Source organism: Podarcis raffonei, chromosome 8 (assembly GCF_027172205.1).
Source record: "Podarcis raffonei isolate rPodRaf1 chromosome 8, rPodRaf1.pri, whole genome shotgun sequence".
NCBI lineage: Eukaryota > Metazoa > Chordata > Lepidosauria > Squamata > Lacertidae > Podarcis > Podarcis raffonei.
This window is the reverse complement of record NC_070609.1, coordinates 8,676,345-8,699,135: the sequence shown is the minus strand read 5'-3', so window position 1 is coordinate 8,699,135 and position 22,791 is coordinate 8,676,345. Positions and strand designations below refer to the sequence as shown.

At 49.1% G+C, this 22,791-nt stretch overlaps 1 protein-coding gene across 4 annotated transcripts in view; it reads right to left on the bottom strand.

Annotated features, from left to right (window-relative positions):
- Nucleotides 1-7,291: 7,291 nt before the first annotated feature.
- The window catches only part of EHD2 (EH domain containing 2), a 110,638-nt gene continuing 95,138 nt past the window's right edge, over nucleotides 7,292-22,791 (bottom strand). For all 4 annotated transcript variants that reach the window (XM_053401889.1, XM_053401891.1, XM_053401890.1 and 1 more), the window contains 2 exons: nucleotides 12,499-12,663; nucleotides 7,292-11,273 (listed from right to left, as the gene is read on the bottom strand). In XM_053401889.1, the coding sequence (XP_053257864.1) occupies nucleotides 10,737-11,273; nucleotides 12,499-12,663 (702 nt within the window). In that variant the 3' untranslated portion in view covers nucleotides 7,292-10,736. The remainder of the gene's footprint in view (nucleotides 11,274-12,498; nucleotides 12,664-22,791) is intronic.

Genomic DNA, 22,791 nt, shown 5'->3' with positions numbered 1-22,791 from the left:
TCTTAAGCAGCTTGGATGACAACCACTTGGGGTTAAAGGTAAAAGTAAAGGGACCTCTGACCATTAGGTCCAGTCATGGTCGACTCTGGGGTTGCGGCGCTCATCTCACTTTATTGGCCGAAGGAGCTGGCGTACAGCTTCCGGGTCATGTGGCCAGCATGACTGAGCCGCTTCTGTTGAAACCAGAGCAGCGCACAGAAACGCCATTTACCTTCCCGCCGGAGCGGTACCTATTTATCTACTTGCACTTTGACGTGCTTTCGAACTGCTAGGTTGGCAGGAGCAGGGACCGAGCAACGGGAGCTCACCCCGTCGCGGGGATTCGAACCGCCGACCTTCTGATCAGCAAGTCCTAGGCTCTGTGGTTTAACCCACAGCGCCACCCGCGTCCCACACAGAAGCTGTAATACACCTTTATTCCAGATATACTGTCCTTTTGAGACTTCAGAGAGACGTCTTCCTTTGAGACTTTTGTGAGACAGCTTGGCATGTCAGCTTCGCCTTTGAGCCGGTGACAACAACTGGGCTCAACGTCTTCAGCCCCGACTGGGCCAAGCGAGCTGGGAAAGCACTTCCAGAGATCTTCCACTGCGGGAAGCAGGTCTAAGTGCAATGGACTCACAACTTGGAGCTGTGAGCACCAAACTCAGTTCCAAAGTCAGCGGAGCACAGCAGAGTATAAACTACACGAACGACAGCTCTGAAGCATAATTTCTTTTATTCTTTTACAGCTACTGCGAAACTAAAATAAACTACTAAAGACTATGGGAGATGCTGGACTGCATGAGTGTTACAGTTGCTTAAGCAGTCATCTTATCTCTACACAGATAACACTCAGACTCCTTCAGGCAGAAGGATGAGCAGATTCCGCCCCCTCCTTTCTGAAACATTGTCAGTAGATTCTTGCAATGGGAGGGGTGAAATATCCATATCCTCCCCCTTTTCATGCCAACCATTGCGTTCCTTGCTATTGATTGATTTGCTTGATTCTTTCTTTGACTCATACATATAGCAACTTGTAGTTACTTGCATATTTTGTGAGATGTGCTGCATGATATATAACATCATTTTGAAGCGGCTTATTCGTATATTTTGAATGACATCATAACCGATTATATATTCACTAACAGTTATTAGCCAGTGTGTTGCCTTTGCATTTTTGTAGATCTTTGGAAATTAGCTGGAATCAGCTGATAGTTATTTTGGGTTTTAGGGTTCACTTTCATTTTTACTGTTCTGAATGTGGTGGAAGCATAAATTGTTTTATGTTGATTGTAGGTAAAAAGGTAAAGGACCCCCAGACAGTTAAGTCTAATCAAAGGCAACTCTGGGGTTGCGGCGCTCATCTCGCTTTTCAGGCCGAGGAAGCTGGCATTTGTCCACAGACAGCTTTCCAGGTCGTGTGGCCAGCAGGACTAAACCGCTTCTGGCACAAAGGAAAACTGTGACAGAAGCCAGACCACATGGAAATGCCGTTTACCTTCCTGCTGCAGCGGTATCTATTTATCTACTTGCACTGGCGTGCTTTCGAACTGCTAGGTAGACAGGAGCTGGGACAGAGCAATGGGAGCTCACCCCGTCGCGGGGATTCGAACCACCGACCTTCTGATCGGCAAGCCCATGAGGCTCAGTGGTTTTGATCACACTGTTGTTCTGGGGAAGGAACACAGTTAAAACTGTTCCACTGTATGTAAACCGTCTTAGGAGCTTGAGTTTGTTAGCTGTCTGGTACATAAATAGTAGAAATATATTTATTAGAAACCTGAATAGTGGATTACGCCCCATCCCCTATTTTCCTGCGTGCTTATTGGTCATATGGAGATTCAAATCCATGTTAGTATAAATAGCCTCTGACCTGGTAGCCTATGGCGAATACTGATCACTTCCAAGCAATCAGGCAGAGAAAATGGTGGTTCTGGGTGTGGGTGGGCCACAAATGATTAATAATGTGAGAGCAGATGGGTTGCAAAAATTTGTGAAGGCTCCTTATTTTTGCAGACTGATTTGCAGGGCTGGTGTGTGTGTGTGTGCGTGCGTGCGTGCGTGCGTGCGTAATAGCTCTTAAACATAACACTAGGCTTGTTTTTCGTGCATTTAAAATCTTTAATATCTGCTAGAGCCATTAAATCTTGCTGTGAACCATGTCCACATCCCAATCCAAAAGAGCGCCGGTGATTAAATCATGCCACTTGCAGCGCTCCTGTAATGGTTGCATGCACACCATACATAAGGCATTTAAAGCATGCCCACAAAGAATCATGGGAACCATAGTTTGCCCACCACAGAACTACAATTCCCAGCACCCTTAACAAGCTGCCGTTCCTGATGTTCTTTTCCTGTGTGCGCTTTAAATTTATGGTATGTGCACAGCCAATGTGTGTGCAGGCCCTTGTTCCCAGTCCTCCCATTGGACATAGCGAAGAACTGGCTGGTCACTGAGCTTGCAAATGCTGCCCTGGTAGTGCTGCAATCCGGAGGGGCCCTCTTGGATTTGTGGAGCCACCAGGGCAGGATATTAGGGCACCTATCCAGAGCTCCACTCAGCAGAATGTGCAGGAGGTCCCCTGGGTGACGAGGTTATTAAGTCAATAAAGTCATGCAAACTATCGTCTGTAGAGCTGCCCCGTTCAATAGTCTTAAATTAGCAAACCGCACCCACTCTGCCCCCCTTAGTCGGGCAGGGGCTTTGCCCCAGCGCTACCCCCACTGTGGAATCTCCATGTACTGAGCCGTTTGGTACCGCCTGTTCTTTTTGGCACCCAAGAGAGGAATGTGAAAGTTTCCTTTGGCCTGGCGAGGAGTGTTCTGGCCGGGGCCCAGTGGGTGAGTCACAGGCTGGGGACACTTGCCATGCCCTGCCAAATGGAGGGGAAAAAGCTACATGGGTCTCCAAAATTTCCTCCCTCCCCCATGGCTTTGTACGGGACAAGTCCTGCAGATTTCTGGTTTCTCTCAAGGAAGAGAATGGTGCAGCTGTAGAAAAAGCACACGATGGTTCCTCAAGGGTTAATGGGAACTGTAGCTCTGGGAGGGCTCCGCTACAGTTCCCAGGGTTCCTTAGGAAACAGTGGTGGACTTGGGGTTCTCAAATTTCAGCAGCGCCTTTTGCCTCTGCTCAGGGTTCCGTCCTCTCCGCCATGCTTTTTAACACCTATATGAAGCCGCTGGGAGAGATCATCAGGGGGTTTGGGCTGGGTGTTCATCAGTATGCAGATGACACCCAGCTCTACCTCTCTTTTAAATCAGAATCAGTGAAGGTCCTGTGTGAGTGTCTGGAGACGATTGGAGGATGGATGGCGGCTAACAGATTGAGGTTGAATCCTGACAAGACAGAAGTACTGTTTTGGGGGGACAGGAGGTGGACGGGTGTGGAGGACTCCCAGGTCCTGAATGGGGTAACTGTGCCCCTGAAGGACCAGGTGCGCAGCCTGGGAGTCATTTTGGACTCGCAGCTGTCCATGGAGGTGCAGGTCAATTCTGTGTCTAGGGCAGCTGTCTCTCAGCTCCATCTGGTATGCAGGCTGATACCCTACCTGCCCGCAGACTGTCTCGCCAGAGTGTTGCATGCTCTGGTTATCTCCCGTTTGGACTACTGCAATGCACTCTGCGTGGGGCTACCTTTGAAGGTGATCTGGAAACTACAACTAATCCAGAATGCGGCAGCTAGACTGGTGACTGGGAGTGGCCGCCGAGACCATATAACACCGTTCCTAAAAGACCTACATTGGCTCTGAGCACAATTCAAAGTGTTGGTGCTGACCTTTAAAGCCGTAAATGGCCTTGGCCCAGTACACCTGAAGGAGCGTCTCCACCCCCATCGTTCTGCCCGGACACTGAGGTCCAGTTCAGAGGACCTTCTGGAGGTTCCCTCCCTGCGAGAAGTGAGGTTACAGGGAACCAGGCAGAGGGCCTTCTCAGTAGTGGTGCCCACCCTGTGGAACGCCCTCCCATCAGATGTCAAGGAAATAAACAACTATCTGACTTTTAGAAGGCATCTGAAGGCAGCCCTGATTAGGGAAGCTTTTTAATGTCTGATGTTTTATCGTGTTTTTAATATTCTGTTGGGAGCCGCCCAGAGTGGCTGGGGAAACCCAGCCAGATGGGCGGGGTATTATTATTATTATTATTATTATTATTATTATTATTATTAATAATAATAATAGCTCCTGGGACTCTCCCCAGGCCACAGCTGCTGCACTGCAACATACAAACGTAAGAAACTGAATACCACACTGCTAAACTGTCACACCAATGTGAGGGAATAGCCATAAGCCCTATGCTAGACACACATATACACACACACAGCACCAAGATCCCAGGAAAAGCAGGCCAAACTCCGGCTGGTAAATACAACATGTTTTATTTAGGCTGAAATGCTGTTACAGTGACAAAGGCACCTTGCGGAAGCAGCAGGGGGTCCTCTGCACACCTGGGTCTCCCAAGGAAGTGCATCAAGACCAGCAGAGGGGTCTCAGTGAAGACAGTTGGTTCCTTAGATTTCACCACCACCGCCTGGAATCAAACTTCTCGCCTCGATCCTGAGGTTTGACGTGGAGCTGTCTGTCTTCCCTTTACATCCCAGGGGACGGGGCAGCTCTGCTGGTGCAAAATCCTGGGATGCAGATCAGCTTTTGCCTCTGCAGTAAAGTGATTGGGAATGACCTTGCAAATTCAGGGGTGCTGGGAAAAGTCTGGAAGCAGAACGAACTGGGTGAAACGGTGTATATACACACACATAAGGATAGTCATATTTTGTATAGGTGGCTTGCATCATCTATTCTGGGTGCAGAGTTTGGAGTCTTTGGTTGCAGATGTTGGCATTTTAAGAATAAAGGGGTGACAGCCCTGCCTACAGGATGGGGAACGCACAGCTGCACCAGTGGGCTAAGAGCACTCTAAGTGCCACACAGCTTCCGCTAGAACCAGGCCATCTGAATGTCAGCTACACGCTCTCTGCTCCCTGTCTGTTTCACCCAATCCAGAAATCTCCAAAGTCAGCATCAAGTCACTCCTAAAGCAAACGGCAAGCTAACTTGGCAGATACAGGTAAATGCTGCTGTTTCAATGTGAAATAATACGCCCATGGCTTCTGCAATAGTAACAATAAGGCTGAATGGAGCGAACGAACAAGCTGGAGTGTGCAGCTGGAATACAGTGAAAGAGGGAGGGATCTGAACCCAGCAGGTATACATGAAGCAATGCAGATGGAATAAAAGTGACAGCTATTCCCTACACACAGTGCTCACACGAGAACAAACTTGACCTGAAACAGTGCTACTGAGAAAACACAGCTGGAGAGGCCGGGAAGCAGATTTGAACTCCACGACTACTGGCAAAAGTTTGTTGACAAAGTAATGTAATGAATGAACGGAATGTTGTTTGTGTCCAAAGGATGACATGCCAGCAAAGGATTTTCTGCCCAACAAAGAGCTACGCATCTGAGAACCTCGCGATTCTTTGGTGTACTTGTTTTAAAGCAAGTTGCTAGACCGCATGGATTTGGATAAATGGTTGGAAACTTCTCCAAGTTTCTTTGCCTCCTGATGTTCTTTCTCATCCCTCTAACATACAGTGGTACCTTGGGTTACATATGCTTCGGGTTACAAACTCCACTAACCAGGAAGTGGTTGCTCCAGGTTAAGAACTTTGCCCCAGGATAAGAACGGAAATCCTGCACCAGCGGCACAGTGGCAGCGGGAGGCCCCATTAGCAAAAGCATGCCTCAGGTTAAGAACCGTTTCAGGTTAAGAACGGGCCTCTGGAACGAATTAAGTTCTTAACCCGAGGTACCACTGTACTTCTTTTGAACTCCAATGATTTGGGAGGGAGGGGGAAAAATCAATTAGCAGGAGGAGAAAGTATGGAAGCATATACAAATCTACATCATTAGAAACCTGCAGAGAAGACTTGTTATGTTGAAGCGATAGGTGGAATCGACATCTCCTCTGAACCTCATTCCCACAACACTTCCCACAGAACCAGACATCTTTCTCATAAGAACCACGTAAATTGTAAATAGCGCCCTCTAACCACTAATGATCATGCACATTCTGTGACATCACAGCAGCTTAGCCAAGGTACTTGAGGGGGCTCGCAGACAGCTGACAGCCAATATTTAGGTCAAGGGGGGACAACCTTTCAATATCAGAACATCTACATGTTTAATTGCAGCACAGGAAAAACAACCCAGGAGCTCCGGCTCAAAGGTCTAAAGATTTGGATAACACTGCAGGGACAAGCATCTTTTACAATTCCTGTAATAGTTGTAAAGATATTATAGCGTTGAAAGGGTGCTCACCCATGACGTAAGCTCTTCAGTGTGTGGCGCAATATATTCCAAAGACTGAATGTGCAATTCTTTAATTTTCAACATGGAACAATCACAGCCCTGCCAGGGAGTGCTTCACAGTCCTCCAGAGAACCATTGTAGAGTTAGCTGCCAAGCTGCTCTGCAGCACCTAAGAAAGAGGATGGCGAACCATGCACCCCTTACTTGTCTCTATGGCTGGTTCTCCGGTTTTAGTCCTACTGACTGAGACGCAGAGGCCACGTCTACACGACAGGCTTGAACTGGTTTACCAGTCACTTCCTCTCCCCCTGGGAACTGCAGGTTTGCAACAGGATCTTTAAGGAGATAATTCTCAGCACTGTCACTAAGCAAGTGACAACCCGCAGTGTCCTTTGCAGGGAAGCCAGGATAGTATAAACCCCAACAACCCAAAGCAGGTATATGTTCATTATGACATGCTCCCAGGTCAAAAGGAGCATCTTGGAAGCATCAAGTGTGGGCAGAACACTACTTTGGTCTTCTCAGCAAGGGAAAAGGCTTGCAGAGGTGCACGGCATGGGAGTGAGAGCCAGTATGGTGTAGTGGTTAAGAGAGGTAGTCTAGTAATCTGGGGAACCGGGTTCGTGTCTCCGCTCCTCCACATGCAGCTGCTGGGTGACCTTGGGCCAGTCACACTTCTCTCAGCCCCACTCACCCCACAGAGTGTTTGTTGTGGGGGAGGAAGGGAAAGGAGAATGTTAGCCGCTTTGAGACTCCTTAAAGGGAGTGAAAGGCGGGAGATCAAATCCAAACTCTTCTTCTTCTTCTTCTTCTGGACAGAATTACCAAAGAGGGCCCTCGGATCAGAGCTAGCACCAAAGGGCAGGCTTCCTATCAGTTGCAGAAGAGATCCAGGGTGCTGCTTGGGTAGAAATGCAGCTATGATGCCTTGTAAGAGGGTGAGCCTAAGGCACAGTGTTAGGATAATATAAATGCAAAACTTTGGCACTGCTAATGCACAGATTGAGGACCAAGCAAGACAGAAAATTTTATTGCATGAAAGCAATTAATGCGCATGGTTTTCGTTACATAAAAAGCTGCTGGTGGCGGTGGGGAAGGGGGCTGGAGCGGAGCACGATAAAAGGCTGCGGCTGGGGTGGGTGGGGCTGCTCAGGCTTCCCAATGGATGGAATTTACACAAGAGCCTTGTGGCACCTTAAAGGTAAAGGGACCCCTGACCATCAGGTCCAGTCGTGACCGACTCTGGGGTTGCGGCGCTCATCTCGGTTTACTGGCTGAGGGAGCTGGTGTACAGCTTCCGGGTCATGTGGCCAACATGACTAAGCCGCTTCTGGTGAACCAGAGCAGCGCACAGAAATGCTGTTTACCTTCCCGCTGGAGCAGTACCTATTTATCTACTTGCACTTTGATGTGCTTTCAAACTGCTAGGTTGGCAGGAGCAGGGACCGAGCAACAGGAGCTCACCCCGTCATTCGAACCGCTGACCTTCTGATCAGCAAGTCCTAGGCTCTGTGGTTTAACCCACAGCGCCACCCGCGTCCCTTAGAGACTCACAAATTCATGATTCCAGAAAGGCTTATGCCATAACAACATTAGTTGGTCTTAAAGTGTGATGCAATATTCTGCCTTTGCTTTTGGTGCGACAGATGGGTAACTCAGACAGCCCTCTCAAAATCGCAACACAAAAACCCCGTGCTATGTTAATTGCATAACTGCAGCCATCGCCAACCTGGTGCCCTCTGGATGTTTTGGACGACAACTCCCACCAGGCCAAGCCAGCGCAGTTGTTTTGCAAGCAACTTCCCCTGATATAAATAAGTCTTGTGTGTTAATTTCAGCAATATATGCATTTCTATGCAGCCTCTCTGCTAACACATTCATCTTTTTATTTGGCTATAGAACAGAAAAGTGCAAATTTCAAAGGGTGGCTGCGTTTTCGGTTTGCATATTGTTTTGGGGCATGTGGATTAGGTAGGTAAATTCATCTTTAAGTGCAAGCTGAAGCAGATTGCTCCCCGATTCCTAATTTCGGCTGCCTTAGTCCAATGTAAGCCTCAAGCCATACACTGCCCATCTGGACATCAGCCCTCGTTCAACTTTCTCAACCACCTCACCCTTGCAAATGGATGGAGATCTTCTTGGCTGTGAGGTCAACCCAGGCCCCTACCTGGCCTTTGGCCAGTAGAAAAAGCATGATGTTTGGAGGAAGCTAAATCCCAGGAGGCTTGGGGTGTGGCCTCCAGCAGTATTCAGGCCTAGGAATGGAGGCTATTTCAGTAGTCAGCACAAACAGGCAGCCAGAGCAATTGGGGGGTGGTTTCTCAAAAGCCAGCAGAGGGCTGGGATGGGATGGCAGCAGCTTCCTCACCGTGTCGCAGGCCTCTGTAGGGAGCGACCCTACTTGAGCCCAGAGAAGGCTCCAAGGGATTTGGTTTTCTGAGACAGAGAAAACAGAGCGGCAGCCTCCCTCAGGGATGACAAAATGTTTAACGACAAACAGAGCAAATGACAACGCCTTTCAGTGGTACCCACCCGAAATCTGGCCTGTGAACGTGAAGGCCAGGTTTCCGCCTCTTGCCTACTGGTAGGGCCGGCTCTGGCTTGAACCCAGCAAATGTGGGCTAAAGCAGAGCTTGCTAAGAGGATCAGAAGACTCCTGCTGGATCAGGTCAGTGGGCCATCTTGGGTTCACAGTGGCCAACCGGATGCTGATTTGGGAGGTGGCAACAGCCATAATGGCTGGTGGGGATGGACGGTGTTATCATCCATGAATTTGTCTACTCTTCTTTTAAAGCCACCCAGGTTGGTGGCCTTCGCTGCCTCTTTTGTTCCTGTGTAGGAGCTTCCACCCCATAATACCCCATAACACTTGGGAAGGGGCTCCTAAGAAGCTCTTGCTTCTGCCAACGTCTTCCCAGAAGGTGGCGTGGTTGGGGAAAATGCCTGTTGCATTGAGGCGAGCGCTCTTAATCCCGTCTCCAGGTGGAAGACGCTTTTGCCTCCCTGGTCTGCAAAGAGGGCCATCTCAAAGGCTGGATTTGAAAGGCCGCCACCTCAAGCATTCTCTGCCGCCCGGGGGGCATGGTGCCAGGAGGCACTTCCAACATCTGCTGGTCTCCTGCTGGCCCAACTCTCCTTGTTTTCCCTGAGGATTTTGCACATTCCGGGCAGGTTCTCGCTGTGAAGGGCACCCCTCCAATGGGAAATAAGGGAGTTCTTTTAACTTGGTTTATCTATCTAGCCCATGGTTTCTACTTTGCCTTCCCAAGCCAACAAAACACCCAAGGCATAATTTTCACTTGCGAGGATGGAAAAGAAACCCAGGCAAAGCTCTCTTCTACCACCAACACTATCTGTGAAATGACAAGCCCCATCCATTTCTTTAGCCTCACCTGGAAATGCCGAGGACCTTCTGCATGCAAAGCAGGTTCCTTACCACTGAGCTATAGCCCTTCCCTAGAGGGTCCTGTACTCTGGGCATGTAAAGCTTGCTAGGTGAGCATTCATTCTGTGAACCTTGCTCAAAAAAGTGGACACTGTAGTTGAACCAAGCTTACTGATGGCAGGGTCAATGAATACTCTCTCCCTGATGTCTTTAAAGGCTTCCTGGTCAGGTTTGCAGGTGGACCTGAGTGTGGACTGATGTTTCTGTCCTTTTCCTTGCCGGTCTTCCTTCACCCCTGCCTCACGTCACCCCCCCAGCCTGACTGATGGAGTCCGGCAAGGAGTAATGGCGGCAGCAACGCCACCAAGGAAACCTTCGACCGTCGCTGTCCATAAGGCCCTGCCGGAATAATGTCCCCGAGCAGCCTTGAGGTGTCCAGCTAGGGAAGTTCAACGTAGAGAAGGTTTCTAATGGAGCCAGAGGAATGAGAAGGGCACACATTGGAGTCTGAGCTGGCAACAAGGCCAGTGAAAAAAGGTCAAGGTTCTCTTCATTTGCGAGCGGCAAGAGAACAGTCCGAGGCTGGTGCCGAGAAAGCAGGTAGCTCAAGTGTGAGATAACTATTGCCGCATTGCTGCAGGAAGCCCTTTTTTTGAGAAAGGAAGACATCCTGGGAAAGTCTGGCGTGAGTGAAGGTCAACGGCCACTGGCCTAACAAGGCCTGGGAGAAGGAAGTGGAAACCTGGACCATGAGACCAACTGAAGTAGTTGAAACGATGCTTGGAGGACTAAGGCCTATGTGAGGAACTGAAGCCTGCTGGAGCAGACTGGAACTTTTCTAGTTTTCTTTTGAGTCCAGTAGGGACGAAGAAGAAGGCAGAAGTGGTGACTGGCTTGAAGGAGGGAGCAGGAAGCAGGATCTGCCATGCTGTGCGGGAATGAGGCCTTCACGAGGGCTTGGAGCCAGATAGGGGTGGAAAATGAAAAGTTGGAGCCAAACCAGGGCCTACTGGAGCAGTTCAAGCCTTGGCGTAGGAATGGAGGCTAGCTTGGGGAGATTCCTTACTCCGCCGACCCCTTCTGCCGACGCTTGGAGGGCGGCACCAGGTGGCGGGGCAGGTCGGAGGGCAGGCCGTGGCCCTCCAGCTTGACCTCAATGAGGTGGCTGGCAAGAGCAAACTCCTCGTCGTCCAGCATGCCGTCGCGGTCGACGTCGCTGAGCTTCCAGATCTTGCCGAGGACGGAGTTGGGCAGCTTGGTGGTGACCATCCAGTTCTTGGCTTTGGTGCCGCTCAGCTTGCCATCCATAGGGGACAGGTTGTAGAAGATCTCGTCGTATTTGGGCTTGTCCTTGGTCACCACCCACTCGTCGTCGTCCATGCCCTCGTAGGCCCCCTCGGTCGCTCCTTCGATGAAGGGGCCGTTGCGGGTGCCTTCGAAGGCACCGCCGTGCACAATCTGCTCGGGGACCTCCACCTCCTCCTGGCGCAGGAGGGGCATCAGCTTGGCAATGTCCAGCGTCAGCAGTTCGTCCAAAGCATCCACCATGCGCGGCTTCAGCCCGTGGAATTTGGTGAAGTCGTGCACCATGAGCATCTCCTAGAAAGAATTGGGAGAGGAGGAAGTGGCATAGCTTATGGGACTAGCCCTCTGGCACTCCTGCCTGCTTGAATACAATGCTATATTCTATATACATTAAGTGATGCTGAACCCCCCCGAAGCTGGGTGACAGGAGCGAGCCAGCAGTAAATCACACTGAGCAAGTCGGAGTTAAAGGTAAAGGGACCCCTGACCATCAGGTCCAGCCGTGACCAACTCTGGGGTTGCGGCGCTCAACTCGCTTTATTGGCCAAGGGAGCCGGCATACAGCTTCCGGGTCATGTGGCCAGCATGACTAAGCCGCTTCTGGCAAACCAGAGCAGCGCACGGAAACGCCGTTTACCTTCCCGCCGGAGCGGTACCTATTTATCTACTTGCACTTTGACGTGCTTTCGAACTGCTAGGTTGGCAGGAGCAGGGACCGAGCAACGGGAGCTCACCCTGTCGCGGGGATTCAAACTGCTGAGCTTCTGATCAGCAAGTCCTAGGCTCTGTGGTTTAAACCACAGCGCCACCCGCATCCCTTAAATCGGAGTTAACTATTAGCAAAAACAGGATCTGCACAGGAGTGCCAGTAGGTCTCCAGTAGGTCTTGCCCACATGAAGCAGTTGCTGAGAGTGAAGGCCTTCTCACAGCTGCCTACGTCCCCTCCTCTCCAGGGCTTTCCCCAAGCAATCTGAGAGTGTGCCTGCATGAAGCTAACTACTTCTCTGCCCTCTTCATGCCTCTTCTGGTTCTGGGAGACCAGGAGGGGAGCTTGTTTCAGAAGGAGGGGGAGACCCCCTGGCTTCTTCAACAGCCTGACACATCTCTGCCTCTCCAGCCTCTGCTTCTGCCTCTGATTCTGGACTGCTCTCTGCCACAGCCTCTTCCCGCTCACTAAACCCTGTTACCTCTTCAGCTCCCCACACCTCCTCTTCCCTGTCTTCTCCCTCTGGCCACTCATTGTCACCCCCTGGCTCTGAGCCTTCTTCCCCTGGGGGTTCCCCAGCTGGTGCCTCCCTCCACTTCTCTGCATCCAAGCAGCCCATGACAATAGGTGTGCCTGCACACCACCACCAACATTGGAAGGGAGACTGATTCCCTACCGCTGATCCTGAGGTGAGAACCATGGCAAAAAAGTAAAGGAGATGGGATCTGGTACAGTACAGGGAAACTTTTGTTGTTTTGCCTATCATGGCTGCTTCAGATGAGTGTGATAGGAGACAAAGAAACTGCCCTCACCTGCATCTTGTTGCAGTCGGGGAAATCGCCCGGCGAGATGTGATGCTCAAGTTGGATCTTGGCGAAGATGACGGGCAGCTTGGCAATCAGCGCTTTCTTCTTGTTGTCCTTGCCAAAAACGGACGGCATCTCTCTCTTCAGGTGGCTGATGATGTGAGCATGCACCTGGGTGGACCGAAGCAGCAGGTTATGAAGATCAGCTCTTAAGAGCAGCACGTGTGTCTGTCAGGCCACATTCACACCATGCCTTCAAAGGCCTCAAGCCCTGTTTACCTGAAGGAGTGTCTCCAACCCCATTGCTCAGCCTGGACACTGAGGTCCAGCTCCGAGGGCCTTCTCGGTAATGGCGCCCACCCCATGGAACGCCCACCCGTCAGATGTCGAGCAGATAAACAGCTACACAACTTTCTGGAGACATCTGAAGGCAGCCTGTATCGGGAAATTTTTAATACAGTGGTACCTTGGGTTAAGTACTTAATTCATTCCGGAGGTCTGTTCTTAACCTGAAACAGTTCTTAACCTGAAGCACCACTTTAGCTAATGGGGCCTCCTGCTGCCACCGTGCCACCAGAGCACAATTTCTGTTCTTATCCTGAAGCAAAGTTCTTAACCTGAAGCACTATTTCTGGGTTAGCGCAGTGTGTAACCTGAAGCGTATGTAACCTGAAGCGTATGTAACCCAAGCTCCCACTGTATCTAATGTTTGCCTGTGTTTTTACGTTGTGTTGGAAGCTGCCCAGAGTGGCTGGGGCAACCCAGTCAGATGGGCAGGCTATAAGTAATAAATAATAATAATAATAATAATAATAATAATAATAATAATAATATGAATGCATTGGATACTGCCCATCGAAATTAATGGAAGCTGTGCCTATTTTGAAGGGTCTGATCTGACTAATCTTGGATACAACCCCCCTGTTCAGGATGAAAGTTAAGATATCAGCTACTTTTAAAATGAGGCTGCATTTTAAATTGCACTTTAACCTGTATTTTAAATTGTGTGTCATCGTCCCCCCCATTATGTTTTTACTGTGATTTTATTGGTGTTAGCTGCCCTGAGCCCGGCTCTGGCCGGGGAGGGTGGGGTATAAATAAAATTATTATTATTATTATTATTATTATTATTATTATTATTATTATTATTATTTAGTGCTGAGGGAGTATCTTGTAGCTTTTTTCTGTTCCTTCTTTCTTCGATATCTTTCTTTTCTTTATTTCCTGTAGATTAGTTTGGGTTTTCCTCCCCTATTATAATGTGAAACTTCAATATATTTCCCCCCCACAAAAAAAGATACAGACCCTCACCCCCTGCTCTTTGCTCACCACTGGTTGCAAGGCTGGTCCAAGCTTTTTGGCCACCTGAGGCTAAGGACAAGATAGCGCTGCCTCCTATTCCAAGCTGGCAGGGGGAGGTTCCTTCAGCACTGATGACAGGAACCTGTCCTCCACCACACCTGAGGGTTGCAGGCTGGCATAGGGCAAGCAGGGCAGGCTTTGCAGCACACACCTAGCGACTTCCCTCCAGCATAGTTTAGCTGTGCACACACACACACTGGCATCTGCCGCCTTACTCTGACGAACGGTAGGACCGGCCCTCAGTGGCTGAGCTGTCATGATGTCATGGAATGTTCGCAGGCCCTCCAAGTGGGGAGCATGTTGTTGTTGTTTAGTCGTGTCCGACTCTTCGTGACCCCATGGACCAGAGCACGCCAGGCACTCCTGTCTTCCACTGCCTCCCGCAGTTTGGTCAGACTCATGTTTGTAGCTTCGAGAACACTGTCCAACCATCTCTTCCTCTGTCGTCCCCTTCTCCTTGTGCCCTCCATCTTTCCCAACATCAGGGTCTTTTCCAGGGAGTCTTCTCTTCTCATGAGGTGGCCAAAGTACTGGAGCCTTAGCTTCAGGATCTGTCCTTCCAGTGAGCACTCAGGGCTAATTTCCTTAAGAATGGATGTGTTTGATCTTCTTGCAGCCCATGGGACTCTCAAGAGTCTCCTCCAGCACCATAATTCAAAAGATTCCATTCTTCGGCGATCAGCCTTCTTTATGGTCCAGGAGCATGGAGACAAGCAAAACGTTAAGTGATGTCAGGTAGGGCATTTCAGTGCTGAAGAAAGAGGAGGAGGATGCAGAAAGAAGTCAAGGCAGTTAGGTGGGGAAAGAAAGACGTGCCAAAGCAGATATCCTGGACTTGTGCTAGGCAGGTTGTTCTTTCCAGGAAAAGGTGTTTTTACAGGGCTAGGAAGCTTGAGATGGTAGAAGTCACTGACCACTTTTGAATGCTACCTTCAGGCTTCCAGCAAAAGCGTTACCAGCTTTCCCCAACTTGGTGCACATGAAAACTGACCGTGTTCCTTCCAGGACTTGAGCGATGCAGCACTGAAGAAGATTATAGCATTTGAGAGCAGCCTAAAGTAGGCTTTGCAGTTCTGGACTTCTGGCTAGAAGATGGATTCCCTGGGGTCGCTTCCCCAACCACCGGCTGGATTTATGGCTCAGGACTTTCCTGTGCAAAGCAGCGCAGCTCATTGTCTGGAGAATAAGGAAATCTCCGCGTCGTTGGCTCGGCTCATCAACCCTTGAGGTGGCAGCCAAGCTGGAGCGGCTGACGTCTGGGGCGTGAGAAGGCTCAGAAGCCCAGGCAAGACAGGATGCAGGGGTTGCGGGAGAGAGATGAGCAGAGGAAATGTCCGCAAAGAGGGAGCCAGGAGCCAGGTTATAAATCCTGTCCTGGGCCTCTGATCAGAAATGGATAAAGTGAGGGTCCTTTCTAATTGTGCTTCCTTGATGATTTGTGCTAGTGATGTATGGAAGTGAAGTGAGAGCTGGACCATAAAGAAGGCTGATCGCCGAAGAATCGATGCTTTTGAATTATCGTGCTGGAGGAGACTCTTGAGAGTCCCATGGACTGCAAGAAGATCAAACCTCTCCATTCTGAAAGAAATCAGCCCTGAGTGCTCACTGGAAGGAAAGATCCTGAAGCTGAGGCTCCAATACTTTGGCCACCTCATGAGAAGAGAAGACTCCCTGGAAAAGACCCTGATGTTGGGAAAGATGGAGGGCACAAGGAGAAGGGGACGACAGAGGACGAGATGGCTGGACAGTGTTCTCGAAGCTACCAGCATGAGTTTGACCAAACTGAGGGAGGCAGGGGAAGACAGGAGTGCCTGGCGTGCTCTGGTCCAGGGGGTCACGAAGAGTCGGACACGACTAAACAACAACAACATGCTCCCCACTTGGAGGGCCTGCGAACATTCCATGACATCACGACAGCTCAGCCACTCAGGGCCGGTCCTACCGTTCGTCAGAGTAAGGAGGCAGATGCCAGTGTGTGTGTGTGCACAGCTAAACTATGCTGGAGGGAAGTCGCTAGGTGCAGTTATAACGTTATCACATTTCAATGCTATTTCAGCCTTCGATCTTTAGCGGGAAGAGTTCTGCATTGCAGGGGGTTGGATTAAATGACCCTCATGGTCCTTTCTATGAAATCTGTTGACTGAGCTTTCATCCTGATTTAGTTTGCGGGGAAGGGATTTTAATAGCTGCAGACGCACCACAAAGTTAAAGCACATGGGCTCTCCTGCAAAGGATATCGGGCCCTACAATTCTCAGCAGCCTGGTATGCCCCAAAGAGGACCTTAAGGTCCATAAATAACAATACTTCAGAGGTCCTAAGCCTCAAGGAGGTTAGATGAGTCTCAACTAGGGCCAGGGCCTTTTCAGCACTGGCCCCGACTTGGTGGAACGCTCTGTCACAAGAGACCAGGGCCCTGCGGGACTTGACATCTTTCCGCAGGGCCTGCAAGATGGAGCTGTTCTGCCTGGCCTTCGGTTTGGACTCACTCTGACCCCTTATATGGGATTTGGTATATACATTTTCCCTTGGCTTTTTTGCTGGCCCATGTAGGACCAGCATGGATAGCTGGCTTGGGTGAATATCTGATGTTTCCTCCCTTTATGGTCTTGATTTATGGGCTACTACTAAAATGAAGTTGCATTTTAAGCCGTATTTTAATTAACTGTTTTTTTTCTTTTTTCTATTATGTTGTATTGTAATTTATGTTCGGTGTTAGCCGCCCTGAGCCCAGCCCTGGCCGGGGAGGGTGGGGTATAAATAATAATAATAATAACAATAATAATAATAATAATAATAATAATAATAACAATTATTATTATTATTATTATTATTATTATTATTATTATTATTAATGAACTACACTTCCCAGAATTCTTTTTTTGGGGGGGAGTCATGCTTTAAAGACACAGTGAGTACATTGGGTCAAAGCAAGCGCTATCGTTCCACGCTTCCCTCCTTGCCAAAAGTCCGATTTTCAGTGGGAAGGTTTGCTGCTCAGGAGCCCCAAATCAGCTTCAATCGTGCAGCCTGAATTTGCCAGCACGTGACTGAACCCCCACCCTGAAATAAGGGCTGCCTGGACGTGTCCTCAGTCCTCATTCAACTCCAGGGTTGGTGTGCCTGACACTGGAGAAAAATTCGCTGCAGAGGCCTTGACGTCCTTCCTTGTACAGCCACCCAGCTGTTTTTTGTGGGTTTGTGTTATTTTCTTTTTCCAAAGCCAGGAGGAAATTGCCACTGGAGGGCCCTTGTAATACAAACCCATCCTTGCAGGTGACAGGAAAAGATAAGGCTGAGAAATCTGGGGGCGAAAACAGAAGCTTCCTGAACTTTTGGGTAACTGCTAGCTCGTTTTCTGGGCAACTGAAGAACCTTGTAAATAATCTGCAAATCTGTTTGTGAGAGAGAGAGAGAGATGGAGGAGCCGGCAGAAGGAGTGATACCTCCTTGTTGCTGGAATAGATTGGCTAGAATTAATCTGTGCAGTGTTTTCTAAGGGCAAATCATGGCAGTGGCTTCCCATATTTCCAAGTCACATCAATCACACTATACACCGAAAACATGTGGCTTCCCTCAAAGAATCCTGGGAACTGTAGTTTAGCTGCTCAGAACTATAATTCCCAGTCCCCTTAACAAAGTATGGTTCCTGGGATTCGCTGGAGGAAGCCATGACTGTTGAAGTGCTATAAGAGCGCTTTAAAAGCACAGTGCGGACGTGACCTAAGTCAGCTATGTATGCCGGCAGAGGGGGACATTAAGGAGCTGAAACCTGGGCCGGCCCTGTCGTTGGACAAGGTGAGGCAAACCACTCTAGGTGGCAGATTTGGGGAGGCTATTTCAGCAAGCAGCCAATTATCCAGGGCCAAAGGAGATGTGATTATGTGCCCTCTCATCCCTCCAAATCATCCGCTGGCCAGAGGTGCCCATCCAAAACATTATTCTAAGATGTGGTGATGCTGTCAGATGAGGATCCCACACAGTACTGTGTAAGTTATTACAGTGGTACCTCAGGTTATGTACTTAATTCGTTCTGGAGGTCCGTACTTAACCTGAAACTGTTCTTAACCTGAAGCACCACTTTAGCTAACGGGGCTTCCTGCTGCTGCCGCGCCACCGGAGCACGATTTCTGTTCTCATCCTGAAGCAAAGTTTTTAACCTGAAGCACTGTTTCTGGGTTAGCGGAGTCTGTAACCTGAAGCGTATGTAACCTGAAGCCGAGGTACCACTGTATTATAATATGAAAATTAGGGATGTTAACTAGTTAAGAATTAAGTAATTTAGTAAGGGCAATTACACACACACACACACACACACTAGTTTTTACAGATAATTTCCAAAAATCATATAACGTACATTCTTATCTTATACAATGTTTTGGACTTCCATCAACTCCTTCACTAATAATTCTTATCATGGTTTTCTCTGCAATATTTCCCATAATCCTCCTTACAAAACTTCTTGCAATCCTACTAGCGTAATCTGTTGATTACAATGGCTTTTCAAATAATTCATATATTTACTCCAGTCCTCTGAGAATCTCTGGTCCCGCAGGTAGGGGCACTTACCAGGTCTATACATAACCTTCAGGCATTCAAAGTGCTTCCCGTGTATCACAGAAACATAGACTCATAGAATTGTAGAGTTGGAAGGCACCCCAAAGGTCATCTAGTCCAACCCCCTGCAATGCAGGAATCAGCCTTCCCCAACCAGGCGCCCTGCATTTTGGACTTACCATGTTGGCTGGGGCTGATAGGAGTTGGAATCCAACACCCATCACCTCCCCATCCTTACAATAGTGGTTTGTTGCTGTTGCTGTTTCCTTTCAAAGGCCGTGTTCCCTTGGAATTAATCTGTTGGCGACAGCACGCCGGCGGTGGATAGTGACAGAACGTAAGTGGACTAGGCTGTGTCTAAAACTGGGTGTGGACAGCACCCAAACCAGAAAAGTGGGTTGCCCCTTCCCTCTCTATCTTGGCAATGGTAGGGCGGAAGGCAGGGATGCCAACAGCAGTTGGAGTCAGTGCCAGCGACAGGCAGAAGCAGCCGATTCTAGATTGGTACCCATCTTCTCTGCCAATTTCTGCAGAAACTGAGGAGGGAGACGATGACAGGCTGCGCTACTCTCTGGATTGGTCAAAAGCAAGAGGGCAGAGAGGTGTGGGGCTGGCCGCAGGCAGGCTGAGGTTGGTAGGGCAGTGTCCCTCACACCCTCAAAGAGCAGCTTCCAGGGACTCAGACCCATGCCTGGCTTGCTAAAAGACTGTCTTTCTGATGGGTCAGAAAATAGCTACTGCTGTTTGTGAGAAGTGGGAGCCAGGATTCGATCTATGGCTAGGACGGATCTTTGGGTGAGGCCAGGCTGCTCTACCCATCTCCGCTACTCTGCGTACCCAGAGCAGCAGGCCTGAGAGGAGAGAAACGAGGCAGCATCATTCATCTAATTAAGACGGCGGAAGATGCCACCTCATCAGGAACGTGCTTAACGAGGAAACCAGAGCAAAACACAGAGGGCAGCGTTGGGAAATAGGAAAGGGGTGGCCGAGCCCATAAACACATTGTACCCTGAAGCACAATGCGGGCTTCCTCTGCGGGGACGGGGCCATTGTTCGAAGGGGGAGGCGCAATAAAGTCCCTTCCCAATTGCTCCGGAGAACAGGAAAAGCAGCAATTAAAAACTGGGCGTCGGGACAAGCCGCGGTCTCCTGCGACGGAGAAAAAGGGGAATGGGGGTGGTAGAGTCGAAGGGCCCCTCTGCAAGTGTGATTGTATTACTTAAGGTCAATCCTTTTAAAAAGGAAAAGCGGTGTAGCTGGAGACAGCGGAAGGAGGGCAATTGTAGGATGAAGCACAGCATGGGAGCCCATCCTCAGTATGGGTGAAGAGAAGTTCAGTAATGCATCTGGTGCGTTAGCCAGATGGGTAAAGCCTGCCATTGCATGTCTTCTCCCAACAACCCCATTCAAACCCCGTATTTTCTCACTGTGTGGAGCATCAGCCAAGCCCTTCCTTCATTCACAAACATGTCTGCAACGCTGGAATATCCTTCCATTCAATAATGCTTGCCGTCTCCACCTATCCCTGGTTGCAATGGGAAATTACCCCACTGGCCAACAGTTCTGAGGTCATTAATACACCTTGGGTTAAGGACGCGGGTGGCGCTGTGGGTTAAACCACAGAGCCTAGGGCTTGTTGATCAGAAGGTCGGCAGTTCGAATCCCCGCGACGGGGTGAGCTCCCGTTGCTCGGTCCCTGCTCCTGCCAACCTAGCAGTTCGAAAGCACGTCAAAGTGCAAGTAGATAAATAGGTACCACTCCGGCGGGAAGGTAAACGGCGTGTCTGTGCGCTGCTCTGGTTCGCCAGAAGCGGCTTAGTCATGTTGGCCACATGACCCAGAAGCTCCCTCGGCCAATAAAGCGAGATGAGCGGCGCAACCCCAGAGTCGGTCATGACTGGACCTAATGGTCAGGGGTCCCTTTACCTTTACCTTTTACCCCGGGTTAAGTACTTAATTCGTTCTGGAGGTCCGTTCTTAACCTGAAACTGTTCTTAACCTGAAGCACCACTTTAGCTAATGGGGCCTCCTGGTGCTGTTGCGCCGCCGGAGCACGATTTCTGTTCTCATCCTGAAGCAAAGTTCTTAACCCGAGGTAATATTTCTGGGTTAGCGGAGTCTGTAACCTGAAGCGTATGTAACCTGAAGCGTTTGTAACACGAGGTACCGCTGTATTCCCCCTCTCTCTCTCTCTCTCTCTCTCTCTCTCTCTCTCTCTCTCTCACACACACACACACACACACACACACACACACTGGGCTGTTCAAATGGGATAATGCCTGCTCTTCCTTCAATCCTCACCTCAGTGGAACACTTTAAGAATAACCTCCCTTGTGCCATTCATTCACACAACACACCCGTATCACGGTCTCTTGCAACCTGAAGTTCCCTCAGTGGGCAATTCATGTTCTCCTTTCCAGTCCCATTTCAATGCGACTGTATCCTACAGGTGACTACAACAGAATTCCCACCCCAGCTCCGTTGCTGCACCTACCCCCATTGCAATGGGACATTTCTCCTGGCGGGAGTGCATGCCGCATTCTCCTGTTGGAGAAGATCCCTGCCTGCAACAGATCTCCCTTTGGGATCATTCGCCTTTCACAACCCAGCAAAACCATCTCAAGACACAATGCCTATTTGCCCTCCAATTCCATTGCAAAGGAATGTTCCACCGCCAGCCAAGGATGTTTTGCAACAGAGCATTCACGGCTGCAATGGAGCATCCCTGAAATGGGCAGAGGCCGCACTTCCCTTCCTCCTAATGGAACTGGTCCACAGGGCATCTCAAACTGGGGTCCGTGGACCACCAGTGGCCTGTGAGCATCATTCAGGTGGTCTGGAGTGGGCCTGCAAAAATACAATTAAAAATCATACAACATCTAGCGCAGTGCGTGATACGTGCTACAAAAGGCAGGCAAATTCATAAGTGTCCGCCAAGATCAGGGGTCAGCAAACTTTTTCAGCAGGGGGCTGATCCACGGTCCCTCAGACCTTGTTGGGGGCCGGACTATATTCTGGGGGGGGGGGAAATGAACAAATTCCTGTGCCCCACAAATAACCCAGAGATGCATTTTAAATAAAAGGACACATTCTACTCATGTAAAAGCATGCTGGTTCCCGGACTCTCCACGGGCTGGATTTAGAAGGCGATTGGGCCAGATCTGGCCCCTGGGCCTTACTTTGCCTACCCATGTAAAAAGGTGAAAAGCTTCTGGGAGATGATATATAATGAGATGAAAAAAATGTTGAAATATACATTTATAAAGAAACCAGAAGCATTCTTATTGGGCATTGTAGGAAGTGATATAAACAGAAAGGAATGTAAGTTGTTTTTATATGCAACAACGGCAGCATAAATGTTATTGGCCCAAAAATGGGAGCAAGAAGAATTACCGACAAAAGAAGAATGGAGGATGAAATTAATGGACTATGCAGAATTGGACAAACTAACAGGAAGGATTCAAAATCGGCGGGACCAGAAATTCACAGAAGACTGTAGTAAATTTACTGATTATTTGAAAAGTATTTGTGATGACCAGACTACGTTTGTAGGTTTGAAAGAAGTTTTGTGAGGAGTATTATTGGAATTATTGCAAAAATGGATAAAGTTGAGGATTAGTTATGACAATTAAAGGTAATAAGAATTTAAGAAATGCACAAGAACAGTGGATCAGCAGAGGTGCTGAGGGAAGTCCAAAAAAGATTGTATAAATGATGAAGATTTGTGGTACGTATTATAATTTATATGTTAAAATTAATATAAAATATTTTTTTAAAAAATAGTTTGCCTACCCATGGCCAAGACCCTCAGCGATTTTCAAGCACTCTGGAGGACAAGGGCAGTTTGGGAACCATCAGAACAAAACATTATCTTACTGTCATTGACCAACAGCTTCTTGTCACTGACCAACTACTGGGTCATAGAATCATAGAGTCATCTGTTCTAAACCCCTACAATGAAAGAATCTCAACTAAAGCATCCCTGACAGATGACCATCCAACCTCTGCTTAAAAACCTTCAAGGAAGGAGAGCCCACCACCTTCTGAGGGAGTCCGCTCCACTGTCCTAACACTTCTTACTGGCTGATCTTGTCATGGGTCGGGAGTCAGCTTCACCTGCTGAACAGCAGCCTGAAGGAGAAGAAGGCGGAATGATGCCACCTGCAGCTGATCAGCCTTCAAGAACAGGAGAAGGCACTGATGAGAAACAGCTGGCTTCAGCCTTCTTAAGCAGAGCTCTCAGCAGCAGTCAGATGCTGGAAACAATGCCTGTGGTTGCCGGCCCTGCCTTGCTGTTTCCTGCTCTCCATCTAGACCCTTGTCTCTGTGATCATCTGGATTCCCTGACCTCTGGGTCCCCTGACTTCATATGTGGATTCTGC